At 43.5% G+C, this 16,450-nt stretch overlaps 1 protein-coding gene across 1 annotated transcript in view; it reads left to right on the top strand.

Moving 5' to 3' along the window:
* Positions 1 to 16,450, top strand: part of CADM1 (cell adhesion molecule 1) — a 721,502-nt gene that overhangs the window by 394,971 nt on the left and 310,081 nt on the right. The window contains exon 2 of the mRNA XM_012748005.2: positions 6,877 to 7,028. Coding sequence (XP_012603459.1) covers positions 6,893 to 7,028 — 136 coding nt within the window. The 5' untranslated portion in view covers positions 6,877 to 6,892. The remainder of the gene's footprint in view (positions 1 to 6,876; positions 7,029 to 16,450) is intronic.

Below are 16,450 nucleotides of genomic sequence, written 5' to 3'. Positions count from 1 at the left end.
ATGTGTTATTCATCACAGACCAAGCCACATAAATAAAATATATAGAGAGATATTAGTACTGTAACCAAAGTCTTAGAGAAATAGCTTAGCAAGTGACAATGCTGTCAGAGAACATGAAAGACTGAAATTAAGCCTTGCTTTTCTTCAGAACACGATCTTTAAACAAACTGAACTTCAGTTCTTCACAGTCTGGGGACAGGTAAAAGAAGATATTCAAAGTACCACGTGGGTTCCTGCTAGCTGATAGAAAGGCATCCTTGGAGAGCTGAAATAACTTTTAAAAAAGAAAAAAAAAAACTAACTCTGCAAAAGAGTAAGATGATTATTTCTCTTCTGGAACCCTTTTGACAAACCCTTACATTTTCAAAGAGTTACATGGGATTTAGCCAGGCATTGACTTTCATGTGAGTAGCATTGCTAAACTATATTCAGTGCTTTGGAATTTTAGGGTTTGGTATTTGTTATAAGTCAGACAATAGTTTGATTTAAGTTGGCAGAGTTTGAAGAATAAATAAACATGGGCGCTTTGGTGCAAAAATACAAAGCTCTAAGTTGCCCACTAGTCAGGCAGGAAGAAGGAAAAACAAAAGTAGAGCATCTAAGTCCAAATGGTGTTGAAAAATCTGAGTATCATTTGAAACCATAAGGACAAACATCAAAAGTTAGACAGAGCCATCACATGACCCCAATAATTGGCTTTTGAGAATATTCTTCTAAAAAGTTTTCCTGTTTGGGACTGTAAGATAGATTATCAAGACAATTTCTATTCAGAACTTGTCCTGTTTACAACCCATATTACAAAAATTTTATTACCATCGTCATCTTTTAGCAGCATGAGTGATACGATCTCATATTCATAATATGGCTATTTTATATTTGCAGCTTTATGAAAATCTATAGATATCAATATCTGTTTTTAATGGATCTTGCAGAAATCCTGCTGCCTGGGAAGTTGTGCGGTACTGCCATGGAATTATCAGAAAGCCTCATCTGACAATTATGATATCATATCAGGAAAATATGACTTTTAAAATATGGGAGAAAACTTTTACAGTATCATGACCAATCACATTTTAGTTTGGAAATAAAAACTAAGGTCTATATGTGATAATTAGTTGAGTTACCTTAGTTGCAACAATCCCTCTATCCCACCCAAGGCTGTCTGTCATTGTCAATGAAATTGAATGTCAAATTGAAAAACTCTAAAGCTATTTCTTCCATATTAGAAAATCGCTGGCAAATCACATCTTCCTTTGCCCTATTGGCAAGATAAGCAAAATTAGCACATACCCCTCTTCTTGTTTGGTGAAACTTTAATCAAACTGTTTATATTGATAGTGATGTGATCACATACTAGACCTCAGTGTAAAGGGATCTTTAATGCCAACGTTTGATCATCTTTGTGAAATGTATGCATTTGACCTCTCTATAAGAGATTGGCATGAGTAATCACTGTCTTTTCCTTCTTTGGCTTCCTTGCTCTTTTTCTTCTTTCCCTATCCCCACGTCCCTCCTTCTCATGCGCCATCCATCCACTCCTTAAATAATTGGTGCTCATCATAGTGGTACTCTTGGCTTATTTTTTTTTAAGTCCTTCAACATACCCAATCTGGGTATATCTCCATGGCTTCAACTTCAACCTACAAGCTCTTGACTCTCAGCTCAGTTGTCTGGCTGAATATTTCATAGACACCTCAAAGCCTACTTATCCCAAAATGAAATTATCATCTTCTCCCCAGTGCCCATCCTCCTAAACATACAATAAACAATTAAGCCTCTTCCATACCCTCATGCCTGTCTTGGATGAATGGCATCAATATCTACTCCAATGCTAAAAGTGCAAATCTAGGATTCATTTTAAGACTTTCTACCATGCTACCACCAGAATCATCCTTTATTTTTGTATAAATATATATATTTTTATTTTTATTTCTGCATATTATGGGGGTACAAATTTTAAGGTTTCAATCATCTTTCTTGAATGTAAATCTGACCATGCAATTCTACTAGTTCAATGGGTTTCCATAACCTGTAATGAACTATCAAAACTTAGCACGTTAAAATCAAGGCATTATCTGGTCCCAATATATTTTTTTCCAGTTCCTGTCTTGCCACCTCTCCCCTCTCAACCTGTGACACAGCCATTCTATTTGTAATTTCCCAAATATACAACGTGCTTTCCCACTTTTGAGCCCTGTAAATGACCTCCTCACTAGTCACACCTTCCCTCTGCTCCAACAGTCTCCCTGTCTGCCTTGTGGAGTCTTACACGACTTCCAAGACTCAGCTCAAGAACATTCTTCCGTATGAAACTTTTCTGTGATACACAGACATTCATACTTGCTTCCTAAGCAGATGCCTCCCTTTTCTGTTCATAGAACTGTGTGCACATATTATAAAAACATTTATTACATTATAGTAATTGTGGTGTTTTTCTGTCTCCCCTACTGAACTGTGAGTTTCTTGACAGTAGGTACAGTTTTTCATTCACTTTCGTATTCCCAGAATTTAACGGTGACTGTTCATTGGAGGTGTTCTATAATCTTTTTCTTTTATTGAATACATATTTGGATCAGCCATAGATAACTGGGTATATTCCTAGATATCTGATTGGAACAAGCTATGACTCAGGTCCCCATGGCAAATTTCCCTTCCATGGGAATTGGGGCTGCTCCTTGACCCAGTTTATATATAGTTTGCTGCAACCTACTTCAGTACTTCCTTTCCTCTAAAATCTTAATATTCAAGAGTTTACTGTCAATTCTATGATTCCAGAAAGATAAACCTTTGGGTAAAGTGTTTAATTACTCATTTAGAAATATAGAATTAGCTGAGTTTTTATTTCATAAAGATTTAGATAGACTGATATCCCCAAAGATGAGCTTCCTAGTCTTAATCTAAGTATATAAGCTGTCTACTATATAAAACCAATAGTCTATGTAGTCCAATATTCTAACACACTGTTAACTTACTTTAATTTATGGAATACTTTGCTATAAAAAGCTGACATTTATGATACTTTTAATATACCTTTTGACAATGGACGCTGAGGCTTAGGAATTATTTTCATGGGCTTGTGCTGCTATAACAAAATATAATAGACTGGGTGGCTTAAACAACAGAAATTTAATTGTTTACTGTTTTGAAGCCTGGAAATCTGAAATCAGGGTGCCAGTATGATGAGTTCTGGTCAGGGCCTCTTCCTGGCTTGCAGAGGGCTGCCTTTTTGCTGTGTGCTCACCTGGCCTTTCCTCAGAACATGCATATGGAAAGAAAGAACTCTAGTGTTTCTTTCTGGTCTTATAAGGGCACTGATCCCATTATGGGGGTTCTACCCTCCTGACATTATCTAAATCTAATTACCTTCCAAAGGCTCCACCTCCAAATACCATCACATTGTGGGTTAGAGCTTCAGCAGATGAATTTTGGGGGGACACAAACAATCCACAACAGAGATTAAACTACTTTTCTGTAGGTACTTAAAGTAATCCCCTAGCAGGGCAAATGCTGACTCCAAATACTGTTTTCATTTCTCTAATAATTTGTCTCTGTTGTTTTTTATACATGGGTACTCAAACAGCATTTTAAAAAATAAGATGTTACTATTAATAGTTTTCATTATCTCTGATGTATTCCCCAATACATGAATCTTCCTTTAATGCTTGCTTTTCATATATGTTTATCGATATTTCTCAACTGTTTTAGTGAAGGCAAACAATTTAAGGTTTCTCTCCCTCTTCCTCTTTAAAGTGTCTCACAACAACAACAACAACAACAACAACAAGAATGAAAAAAAGAAAACAGAAAAAAAAAAAAAAGAGCTGGGCTCTTGGTGCTTCTGGCAATTTTATTCTAACACAAGTAGCACCCAGATTGTAGTTCTGATAAGTATTTCAGTTCTTTCCTGAAAAATTAAATTCACAAAACAATTGATTATCAGTTATAAATGGCAAAAACACCATCTGGCTTTCAAAATTGGTTAAATCCATGTAGCAAGGGGAAAAAATGTTGGAACTTGTAGTTGGCGAGGAGTTCTAGTCCATGAAGCAGAAAATGACGAGCTTTACTATGAGAAAGCCAGACTAGTCATAACTTGTACTTAGCGGCTGCGGGAATTTGATACGTTCTTCACATGTTCCATATGTTAAATCGCTTGGCGAGATCTTCAGTGTGAAGGAGCTGGGGGTGGGAGAGGCGTGTGGCTAGTGCATAGAGTCGCAACAGCTTAATCCTAAATTCTGAGCTCTGATTCTTAACATGTAGACCCAGCGCTAAAGGTGTCCCAGGACTCAGTTTCTTTACCTACGAAATTGAATGTGCAAGTTTCTTAACCTTATGGCACAGGTGGCATTTTTGTGGAAATTTCTAAAGCTATTTGCATTCCTCTAGTGAGGTAAGTCATACAGCATTAGCATTTCCTACAGAAATGTCCCATCTTGTTCTTTGCCAACTGGAAATTTGAGTAGGTGTTCATTTGATGTGCCAAGAGAATGAAGGGAGATGAAAACACTCCACATCTCCCAGTGTCCCCATATTGTGTTCCAAGTGTGGGAGGACTGGGGCCTGGCTAGATTCTCTTGGAGATTCAGCCTCATGAGGAATGCTTTTCCTTAGGAGTATACTACAATTCTGTTTTTTTTTTTTTTTTAAAGAAAAATATTTCTGGGTTGCTGCTGTGTTTTCTTCTTATGTTAAAAATGTAGCTACCCTTTGCTTATTATTCATGCATTGTAATGTGAAATTTATTCATTCACTTAACAGATATTTATGGAGGCACAGTGGTTAATTGCATAGACTCTCTGCAACTTAGAGACTGTGATCTTAGGGCAATTGCTTAATCTTTCTAACCATGTTTGAAAAATAGAAAATGGAAGATAATAATAGTAAGTACCTTGGGGATTGTTCCAAGGATTAAATGAGATTCTGCATGTAAACTGCTTAATAAGAACTCAATAAACGATTACCATGTGCCAGGCCCTGTAGTGGGGTTCCTGCCATATAGGATCTAATGTTATAGTTTACATATCCCTTTCTGCATACATATGGCTTCAACTTTTTTATTTTGATTTTGGTGGAACTCTGCTTTGTAGTTGGTCTGATCCAGGTATCTTCACTTCCATAGGTGATAAGAATAGATAGGACTTTGCAGACTGGGCATTATCCTTGTGACCACGAGGTGATGGTTTCCTGCTATTGCCCTGTTGGAGCTTTTCCCACTTGTGGAGGACTGCCTGCAGTTCAAGCATCAGGGCTTGTAATTACAGAGCAGAATATCCAGGGCTGTGAAGACAGGGCAGTCTCGAAATTAGTTTATGCATAATGGATAATAGAAGGCTGTTTTTAAGTGTAACTCATTTGGTATGTTGGCAGATCTTGACTTCCTTTTTGATATGTATTATTTATTTATTTATTTCTGAGCAAGATGAGGACAGAGGGCCAGGGAAGTCATTCGGTGCAGCTCTTCTAGAACCACAGCTCAGACTTAGCAATTTACATTCCGTAATCTCTTGGTCATTTAGCCACAGATAATTTGTCATGGTTTGTTTTAGCTGTTGTGATATTGATATTTATTATGCAAATTGTATTTCCTACATCTTATTGTTCTGCATTCTATGAATACTTAAATTATTATAAACCTTTACACTTAATATGGCTCGTCCTTCAATTTGATGCTTGAGCAACAGAGGGTCAGAGCGCACACGATCTTCTAGAGGGGGAAGAAAATAAGTAATTAAAAAGCAGACAAACAAGAGGGCCGTCTGCCTGGTTGAAATGAAAGCAAAGAGAATTTGGGGGAGGGAGAGCGAGTCCGGCTGGAGAAGCAAGTCGCTTCAGCAGGAGAGCATCGCCCAGAGACACGGGAAGCTGAGAGCACCTGTTGGACCCCAGCCTCCTTAGGAGGGAGTGGGGGCACAGAGGAGGAGTGAGTGGGTGTGACCCCCGAAGGAGGAACCTGGAAGACCCTACCTTCGCAACACTCCCGGTCCTCCGCCCCCCCCCCCACCATCCGTCCCTGCCCTTCACCCCGAAGCCTTGACCGAAGAGATTTTTGTTGTTTAGGTGCAATCTTAAATATAAACTATCACATATGTGCCATACATATACTAAACACACACATATATATTAAAACCAGGAAGGAGACCCCTCAACAAGCTCGGCAGCCTGAGCATACCTCCCTCAATCTACCTTTCCAGAGATTCTGCCGCAACGACGCCGACTGGAGAATCTCAGAACCCGACTCCGTACGGCTCCTTTTTCCCAACTATGCCCAAGTCTACCGCTAGGTTGTCGAGCGGGCTCTCCCGCTCCGCCGGACGTGCAAAGCACGCATGCACTTCTCCCAGATTGTTTTGTCAATCCGGGGACCCGCGCCCGCACAGCCCGGGTTTCCCAAAGACCTATTCCTTCCTTCGGTGCGGGGCGAGTGACGGGAATTTGCCGCGCCTGGTTTGCAGGCCGAGGCAGCCGGAGTACCGGGCAGAGGACCCTCCCAGGGAGATGCCCTAGCCGTCGGTCCGATACAGCGGGCGCTATAAACGTCCCTAATCAAGGTGTGCAGCAAGGCGGACCCGCCCGCGGGAGCCCGAGTCCTCGCACGCCGAGCGCCCCGGAGAACACTTTTTCCTTGATCTGGGGGAAGAGAAAACGAATTTTAACATAAACATATTTGCATATGCCCCTCCCCTTGGCCCCGCCCCTAGGTGGCGCGGGCGCGCCGCCGAACGCCAGCGCCAGGGGGCGGGGTGGGGGCGGGGGTGAGTCCTCCGAGAGCCGGGTTGGGCTCGCCGGGCTGTGATTGGTCTGTCCGGACTCCGCCTTCAACGCATCTCATTAGCTGTCCGCTCGGGCTCGGGAGGCAGCCACCGCCGCCAGTCTGAGGCAGGTGCCCGACATGGCGAGTGCTGTGCTGCCGAGCGGATCCCAGTGTGCGGCGGCAGCGGCAGTGGCGGCGACGGCGGCGCCGCCTCCCGGGCTCCGGCTCCGGCTTCTGCTGTTGCTCCTCTCCGCCGCGGCACTGATCCCCACAGGTAGGTGTGGGCACTGGCCGGTTGGCCCCTTAATCTCGCAGAGCACCCCAGTAGCCGTAGCCGGGGGTGTGGGGGGGAAACGTTTCCATGACAACCTCCCCCCACTTCCTAAATCCAAAGCGAAGGGAGTGTGGAGAGGAAACTCGGGCTGAGATGGAAGGGGCTGAGGGGATCGGTGATCCCTTTCTCCCCTGCCCGGCTGGGTATGAATGAGAGCCCTCAGGGATGGCTGCACCCACACCTTTTCTCCCTGGCTTGGCGCGGGGTGCAGAGTGGAGTGAGAATGGGGGGCCCGGGGGCTAGAGAGTATGGGGGAAGGGGATGGACCGAAGGCACCCTCAAACCTTCCGGACCCTCCGAAACTCGCGGTTGTCCCTGTAACTTGCAGGTCCTCCTGTCTCCCAGGGCTGCCCATTCGCCCCCACCTCTCCAGCGAACCCCCGAATTCTCCATCCCCCTAAGCCTCCCCAGGCTGACTACCAGCCGCCTCCGGCGTGATTCCTCACCGGCCCCCAGGACATCCCCGGACTTGTCTGCTCTTCCCTGCCCTGCACCCGCGCTCTGCCTTTCTCCCTGTCCCCGAACTGCACGCCTCTCGTGTTTCCCTCCGGCCGCGCAGCCCTCAGCCCCCTCGGCTGGGCTGCGGGTCTCCCTGGCCGGGCTCCAGGCAGGGAAAGTTCCCCGGCCCGGCCCCGCGGGGGGGCAGCGGCTGTCGCCGCCTCTGCGGCCGGCGCCGGGAGCCCGCAGCCCGCCCGCCCCACGGCGTCCTCCGCCGCGAGTGGGGACGCAGGATTTCCCGGCTGCCCGTCCTTTCGGCGGCCCGAGGGTGGCGGCGGGGGCGTCCGCGGCCTCTGCGGCCAGGCGGGCACCCTGCGGGCCTCCGGGCGCCCCCTGCTTGGGGAGCCGTCTTGGGCATTTGCCCAGGGCGGCTCTGCACCTGGCGCCTTCCCTGAAGACGCCGAGCACTCGGCAGGAGCACGATGTGTGGCTGCCCGTGTGCCGGGCGCGTTGGCGCGGTCGGGAAAGAAGAGGGCAGTGTTTGCTTTTGCTAACAAAAGGGAGCCGGAGCTCTTCCCCAGCGGAGAGGCTGGCCGTGCTGCACCCTGCCTCCCTTCCCGCCACCTCGCCGCGCCCGGCAGCCGCGCGGCCTCTCCGCGCCCCTGGCCGCCTGCTGCAGGCTCCGGGCGGGCGCCGGGACCGAGTGGCACGGGGCCGCGGGGGGCGGGCGGCGGTGTAGGAGGGGATGCAGCAGGGCACTGCGCCTGCAGAGCCCCTCCTTGCAGCTCGGGAGCTGCAGGACCCGGGAGCAACAAGTGGCGGAGGACGCGAGAGCTCAGCCCCCACCTGCGGAGCCCCCGGCCTGGGCGGGCTCCGCGGTGTGGCCACCGTGCCGCTCCGGGGGCGCTTCTCCGCTTGGGCTGTGCCTTTTGTTTACACGCTAGAGGACACAGTTATGTAAACACCGCAGGAGACACGCTGTAGGAAATGGGGGATATCTAGGGGTGCTAGCTTGGGTTTTGGGGGATGCCTGGTTGGCCGCTTCCCCCTAAAAGAGGCTCGTAAAGGAGCTCGGCTTGGGGAACCTACTGGGGCTGTGCAGGGGTGGGAGTGTGGCAGTAGCTTCAATTCCAGCACTGGGGATTTTTTTTTCTTCCATGCCACTGTCTGTCTCCGGATGTTGTTTATGTGTTTTTCCTCTGTGAATTCTTAATTTATGAGTTACGAGATAATTGGGTTCAGCCGATGCCGGTGTGGTTACAACTTCATTTCGGGTGATGCCTCTGACTGGATGGGTTCAATAAAATGTTCCTGAAAGAGATCCCTCGTGCTGCTGCATTGTAAAAAGCGCCAGTGTCAGTTAAACGTGAGCGTGAGTAAAGGCTCGGTAACTGGCGCATAATAGAGGCAACAATAGACTCGTACAGGCTGCAAAGAAGGGGGGAAAGCGCTGGTGGGGGCTATTGCCTTTCGACTAAAGATGGGAGCCATGCGATGCCGTTTGGAAGCAGAGCAGGATTAGATGATGCCTCCCTTGTCAAGCCTGCTACGGGCAGTAGCAGCAGTCCTATATTTGTAACTATCTCGCGGTAAGAAGTTGCCTTCCCGGCGAGGGATATGTGCTGACTTAGAAAGGAGCGGTCTGGAACTCAACCCTGCATGTCAAAGCTACATGAAAATTCTGTTGCCAGTTGCCATGGAAGCAGCTTCTTGCTCTTGTGTACATCCCTGTTTGTAGGCTGGTTATCAGATTGTGTTCAAATTAGAAAGTAATTGGGTTTCATTTGTAGAGAGGGGACGAGATGACTTTCTTAAAAAACATTTTTTTAATGCATGTTTTTTTGTGGTGAGTTTTGGAGGAGATCTTTGCCCAGCTCGGTTCCTTAGTCTAGGGGTAAATTTCAGGTGGGTGCGAAGGGACTTTTCTCTTCCTGAGTCCTTTTAGTGTAAGCTTTCTCAGAGGCCTCCAGTTCCTACTTCCAGGGTTAAAGAAACCTGTTGGTGCTAACTTCGTTAGGCTTGTTTCATTTACATCCTTACTGGGAAAGCGAACTAGGGCCATTGTGCAGTAGGTCCTGGTTCTATTTTCCCCTGTAACTCCGGCCTTCCATCCCCCGGAGATCTCCTCTCATCCCTCCTGTTTGGATGGAGTGGATGTTAATCAAATGCAGCAAAAATGGGATTGCCTAAGCTCACTCCACGGTGTTAATCATTCCTGTTAACGTTTCAGGTACATGCATGATGCTGTTTTCGATCCTGAGTGAACCAGTGGTTGATCACCCCCCTCTTACCTTTTTCTGGATTAGAGAAGATGGCTGATGGGCGGGGGGCGGGATGTGGTGGTGATGGGAAGCCAAGGGGCTGAGTTTGGCTTGCCGTGGCCTGTTGGGGCTTGCATGCCCGGGATGGGGACTTTACAAAAGTGCCGCCCTGCTATTGTTGCCATTCCCTGCATCAAATTGAATAGCCGCAGGAGGGACTTGCACTTGTCTGTGATAGATTTGATAAAATATCCCTCATTAATGCCACTTTATATTTACAGTGTGTCACTGGAGACGCACAAGGCTTCATTTAGTGACTTGTGTGACGAGACAAGCTTGCATTATTTGCCTGGGACATTTTGGAGGAACAAGAGACCCATTGAGCAATCTTTTGAAATGAACAAATACGAAAAAGGGGGGAATAAAAGAGCAGGCAGTTCTCTGGAACAAAGAGCTTTATTCATATGGATGTTGTACATGCTTTATCCAGTTTTCCCCAATGGCCCTCCCCGTCAAGGGGAGTGGGACAGGGAAGACGCCAACAGGCAGGACACTTTCTCTTCCTCTCTCACTTCCTGACTTCATATTCTTATCGGAGTTGGTGCCCGGCTTGCTGCCTGCTCATCTCCCTCCACTCCCTCTAAAATCCCATAAGGTAACGGCTTTCTGAGTCTGAAGAGAAATTTTGAAATCCTTTCTCCCAGCTCTGAATTTCAACAGAAGAAAGTGCTAGCTACCTGTTGAGATTGATGTCGTTGGTTGAAGGAAAAGAGATGTCACTTTTCTATGACATATGTCAAGCAGTGGTTGATAGTGAGTGTCAGATTGGTAAGATGTCTTACAATTATAACATTAGCCATATTATTTATTTTTAAAGAAATTCTGTGAAAACTAACATCCAAAATTTTGATTATCATCAATGACGCTCTCGGAGTTTTAGTGACTTTTCCCCACACCTGATACATTTTAGCCTCCTACGTAAGTGAATTTTTATTATTCCTTGGCCTGTATTGCTAAATGATTTTTTAGGCTTTAAAAATTGATAAGATTGCTATGAATATAAACTATCTCATTCTTTTTGGGTTTCTGTATGTGACATTTTAATGCCTAATAGGGCACTTAGAATTTACATTTTGAAAATGGGTGTGTGCGTGTGTATATGTTTTTAAGAAAAGGCCCATTTTAATATGGGGAATCTTTTGAATTGGGCCAAACTAATCAATGCTGTGATTTGAATGGAAATTTTACCAGCATATGAAGAAAATTTATAAGAATAAATCCAAAAGATTCAAATGCTGTATATCTTTCTTAGGAAGAATATCACTGACCATTATGCTGGGCATTTTTAACTGAAAATCCAGCACAGAAAGGAGAAATCACAGCGACATCTGTTGCAGAATTGAAAATTTGCTTCTTTGAGTCGGAAGCAATTAGTCCCGTATAAGCACCTAATGGTATCAGTGTGTATTTGTGTGTGTGTGTATGTGTGTGTAACTGATACAAATATGTACATCGTCATACTTAGATATATACATATATATGCTCATTATATAAAAACTTGCCCACATACAATATTCATATTAAAAATTATTTAATAGAAAATATAACATTTTGCACTAAAGCTCTTTTTTTTCTTTTAAATCACCTTTTGAGGAATTAGAGATTCTTATAATTATGGAATTTTTGAAAGGGGAAAGATTAGAAATCATCTGGTAAAATCCTATTATTTTGAAGTGAGGCAGCTGAAGGCCAGTGAGGGAAGGACCTTGCTCCGCAGTTGAACTGAGGATAAGTTAGCTACAGACCCTGGATGGGGACAGGTCCTTTGATGTCCAGCCAGTGGACCTTTTCTGTCCCACCTCCTGGCAGGGATACCTATTCAGAGATACGGATCATGGGTAGACGCTATCTTGGCTAAAAATATTTTATATTTTGAAGGCAGCAAGATTAATTGTTGCTCCAGGTAATAAACCCATGTATCACAGGAGTGACCTCTGGGAAGAAATGACCAGTTCTTGGTAATGATGTCTCTGGTGTTGACAAATGATTCTGAAATCTCTGGACTTTATTTGGCAGCTTCAACACGAATGTCGTCCAAAACACCTTCATAGGGGAGAACCCTGGATTTGTGTTGCTGTAATAAGTCAGATACATGAAAACCAGGCTTCAGAAGATGCAGGTTTAGATTTTTAAGATTTTTATTTGTCTTTTCAAGGAATAATATTAACAGCAAAAACTGGTTCCATATAACTTAGGAAAAAAGGAATTGTTCTTAAGAACAAGAACATAGCTTCGTTTTGTTCCTTCACATTAAGCTGAGAAAAAGCTGAGGATTTTTTTTTGAAGGGAAAAAATATTTTACTTTTGCAAGATGATTTTTTTACATTGATCAGATTATCCTTTTCCATTTTATTATTGAAAATGTCAAATGTATACAAAAGTGGAAAGAATCCCATATTTAATCCTGTGTGCAAATCACCCGGTTTCAATAATCATCCACCCTTGGTCAATCTGTCCCCTCTGTGCTTCTTCCTTTTCCCAGATTATTTTAAATAAATCTTGGCCATCCTATCATTTCTTCTGTAATTACTTTAGAATGAATCTCTGCGATACAGCCCTTCTTTTTCCCTCTTAGTCACAGTGTCATTCTCTGAATGTACATGCGGTATTCTCGACTGGATGTGCAGAAGTTTTGCCCTACCCTGCTTTACTGAGGAGGGTAGAACGAAGGCTCGTGGCAGCGGTGAAAGCAAAGGCAGAGACAGGAGAAGCCAGAGTGCAATTACTGCCTGCACTGAGGAGACCTTCTTGTATGGTTTGGTTTATTTTGAGCAAGGTTTTGTTTGGATCGGGTAAGATGAGTTTTATTGTTGTGTAAATACAGTTGTGTAAATATGCAGTAATTGTAGCTAATCCCTCAACTGTGGTGTGGGACGGAAAGCACCCTTGGCAAGATTGGCCATTTCTAGTTGTTCCCATAATTGTACCCTCCATCTGAGGACTTCTTATTTTAGTTTGATGGCTTCGAGATACTCCGTTCATATATTTATCTTTAAAGGCCTCCATGATGTAAATGCCTTTGCATTTCGGGAATATATTGCTTACAAGAAAAATGTCTTTTCCCATTTCTAACTGGCTAAGTGCTAATTTCAGCTTATATTCTGTAACTGAAGTGATCACAAAATGCCTTCTTTGGTGTGGGAAACCCATACAACAAGCTGTAAGTATTTGGGCCTTATTTTTGCGGGATGAGGGTGAAGGGTGGTGGGGAGAGAAAAGGTTACTGCCTTTGCTTCTCAATGTTTGCCCCATTGATTTAAAATATGATTTTTTGATTTCAGCTAGAATGTTGGAATGCTTCAGTGTTAATTTCTAAACTTCTTTGGTTTTTCTGAAAATAGGTTGGTTCCATTTTCCAAGGTTCGGCGTGAAATGTGAGAGTTTTTCTTTTTTAAGGGGCTCCTTCTCAAATGTTTTATTTAATGTGGATATAAATCTGAAGCATTAGGTTTTTTGGTTTCCAGCCAACAGGTAATTCTGCATAAGATGATTTTGAGGGGTCGGAGTGGCCCTGGATAGGTGAAAACCTGGCCCGTGTCCCTCATCTGAGCTGACCTCCGCACAAGAAAAGCACAAAGGAATGTGTACATTCAGGGTTTGGGGAGCGCCACCAAAATCGAATAAAAAGCCTTTGTTTGGAAACCATCAATGAAGGAAGGAACCCACTGGAATGTTTGTAATTACAAGTGGCACCTCCTTGTTTAAATTTCAGAAGCCACAGTTTCTTTTTCAGAGATTTAAATTGCAGGCTCTAGCCAGCAGCTGCTGTTGTGGTTAATGGGCAGTTTCTCTTTGAAGATCTTCCAGTGCTGGTTCTCAAAAGCATTGGTGCACTTGGCCTTGAACTAGGGTTAGAAAAAAGGGTTAGATGTAAGCATTTATGTACATGCACAGCCCAAAAGGTGTGCGGCCTTTATTATTACTCAAAAGAGAAACTTGGCGTTAAGGTTGAGAGAAAGTAAGTACTAAGAAAGCCTGTTGTGACTGACAGGTGTCTTGAATGAAGTGATTATCTTAAGGGAGATAAAGTGGGGACATTTTTTTATTTTAGCAGATATTTTACTGGAATATCGTCATTTGGCCAACATTTTGATCTAGATATTTCAGAAATGTTAAATAGGCTTGAAATGAAAGTGCTGTGATATATATTCAAATGCTACTTCGTGTTTGAAGTTGATATTCCAGTGACATGGACTTTTTAAAATGCCTAGAATAAGTATCTTGCTCTTGGCAGACTTCCTTGGGAAGGCAGGCGTTCTAATTCCTCTTTAGCTGTCCGGCGCTGGACTGCAGTGTCAAGTTAGAATTAAGTTATGTGGTCCCTGGAGGGGGTGGGGAAGAATCTGCCTGAAAACAAAGGATTCACCAGTCCTCAATCTCCCATTGTCTGGACCATATCTTCTCTTGGCTGGGATTAGCCTAGAAGTTAACGTTTAAAAAATTGAACCTTTCATCTTTCTGCTATAGGTATTAACTTTTCTCAAAGTCTCCATTATTGGGAATGACACCATTGACATCCTGGTCTCCCAGGCCTCTAAATTTGGAATCTTTTTTTCCCCTCCTTAGCTCTCACTCTTGGACTGAAATAAAATGGGGCCGATTGTTTCTCCATGCATTCTCTGGAAACTTCAGTGTCCTCTCCAAATCATGTTTTTTGCTAGGTAGCTTCTCCTAAAGCTTCCTAGCCAATCCCCCACCCCAGCCTCTGCTGGTCGGAACTCACATCTACCTACTGTAGTTCTAATTCTTTTCAGGACAGAATCATAACACTTCCCTTTCAGAAACCTAATGGCAAATTCTTACTTCTTGCATCAAATTCACACTCTGCACTGTTTTGTCTTTAGGTTGTTCCTCAATTGCTCTCTCACTGCCTCTCTAATTGCCCTCATTTCTTATTACTTTTCAGCCCAATCCTGATGGGACTGGAAGACTGATGATTCTCCAGTGAAACTGAGGAAGAAAGTGGTTTCCCCTCATCAGCCTTCAGCTGGTTGCCATTGCACAAAACTACTCTCTTATCTGTTTTTATCCCTTAACTGTCTGTCTTAGTTTATAGGTGTAGGATGGCTGGTTTCTCCTTGCCTACCTTGAGAATAAACACCTTCCCTTTGCATCTTTGATTTTAACTAACATGTACTTATCTAAAATATACCTCAATCCAGGCATTTCTTTTTTGGCTTTATAGGTGTATACATGAGCATGTTTCTTTATGCTAAGCCAAAATGTGTTACACCGCCATGATTTTAATGGAAATTTTAAACTTTAGAATGTTGAAAATGTATTGTGCCTGTGTGGTAGTTTGTATTTGAATATAGGGATTTACCACGGCACGAAAATGGTATAATTGACTTAACAAATTACAAGCTGGCAAAGTAAGACTCTTAGACAAAAAGCGAAGTCCTTTAGAAGCAGGAAGACTTTTTAAGGGTCAGAGTCAAGGGCTTCGTGTGGAGCTGCTGACTTGGGATGAATGAGATCGGCCCTTCTGAAGATGATGCAAGAGATACCACCTTAGAGGAGTATTTGGTGCTCTCGCCTGCTATATGTAGCTACTGGAAACAAACAAACAAACAAAACAAAACAACAGTAAACCCTGCTTAGAGAAATGGAAGGGAAATGCTCTAAAACCTTGGCCTTTATTAGCTGGTGTTTTAAACGTGTTTGACTTTAGAAGCAGTGTTACTAACTCAGTGTGGTCACTGCCAGCATCCCCAGGCAGTCTATGAATTTGGATGCATTTTCGTAGATAACATATCTTTGTTTCTCAGTCTAACTGCCAAACTTGTTATCTTAAGGATCTTTTCAAAGCCTTTATCTGGTAGTAATATCTGCCAGAGTTCTTCCTTTTTTCTTTTCCTTGTCTGGCATCCTTCCCCTTCAGAGTTTTTAGTTCTTGCTAGTAGAAAAAGGTTGTGCAGCATGATAATACAGGGATATAAAAATTTGATTATCTTGGAGTATTTGGGGACAGACTTGGGAAATAGGTTGTATGTCAAAATGCAGTATGCATTTGGCTCTTTGCTGAATATGCCTGTGATAAACCAAGCCGCCCGGACATTGCAAGTCATCAGCTCGAGTCTCTCTTCTGAATAAAAAAGGAACATTACTTCATTTCTCTTGCAGAAACCCTTATTTAAACAATGAAAACTTCAAAGATAGGGAGGGGAAAAAAGTTAATTTATTACTAAATTACTGCTCAAATGGTTTTATCTCTTAAAAGGTTCAAGTAGAGATTAGCTTAAATAACACTGAATTTCACTTTTCCCTGTGTATCTCTTGTAAGCATGCAAGAATGTGAAGAGGCCTCTGTCTCCTTTCCTTTAGTTTTGTTAGTAATCACGTGAGTGTTGCTGTTCATTTCCCTTTCCTAAATAAACCTCTCCATCGCTGAGCCAGTTTGGCAAGCAGAACACCCAGTTGAAGTTACAGAACAGTAAAACCGAGTGCTTTACTCAAACAACTTACCTTACATGATGGCAAAAATAAAATAAAAGTCACTTGTATGAACATACTTAAGTAGGAAGTATCTTTTATCTATCTATTTCTCTATCTCTATCAATCAATCAATCACTTTTATTAAAGCAGCCACTACCTAGTGGTGGG

Source organism: Microcebus murinus, chromosome 4 (assembly GCF_040939455.1).
Source record: "Microcebus murinus isolate Inina chromosome 4, M.murinus_Inina_mat1.0, whole genome shotgun sequence".
NCBI lineage: Eukaryota > Metazoa > Chordata > Mammalia > Primates > Cheirogaleidae > Microcebus > Microcebus murinus.
Note: the sequence above shows the minus strand (reverse complement) of the source record. Positions and strands in the feature narration are given on the sequence as shown.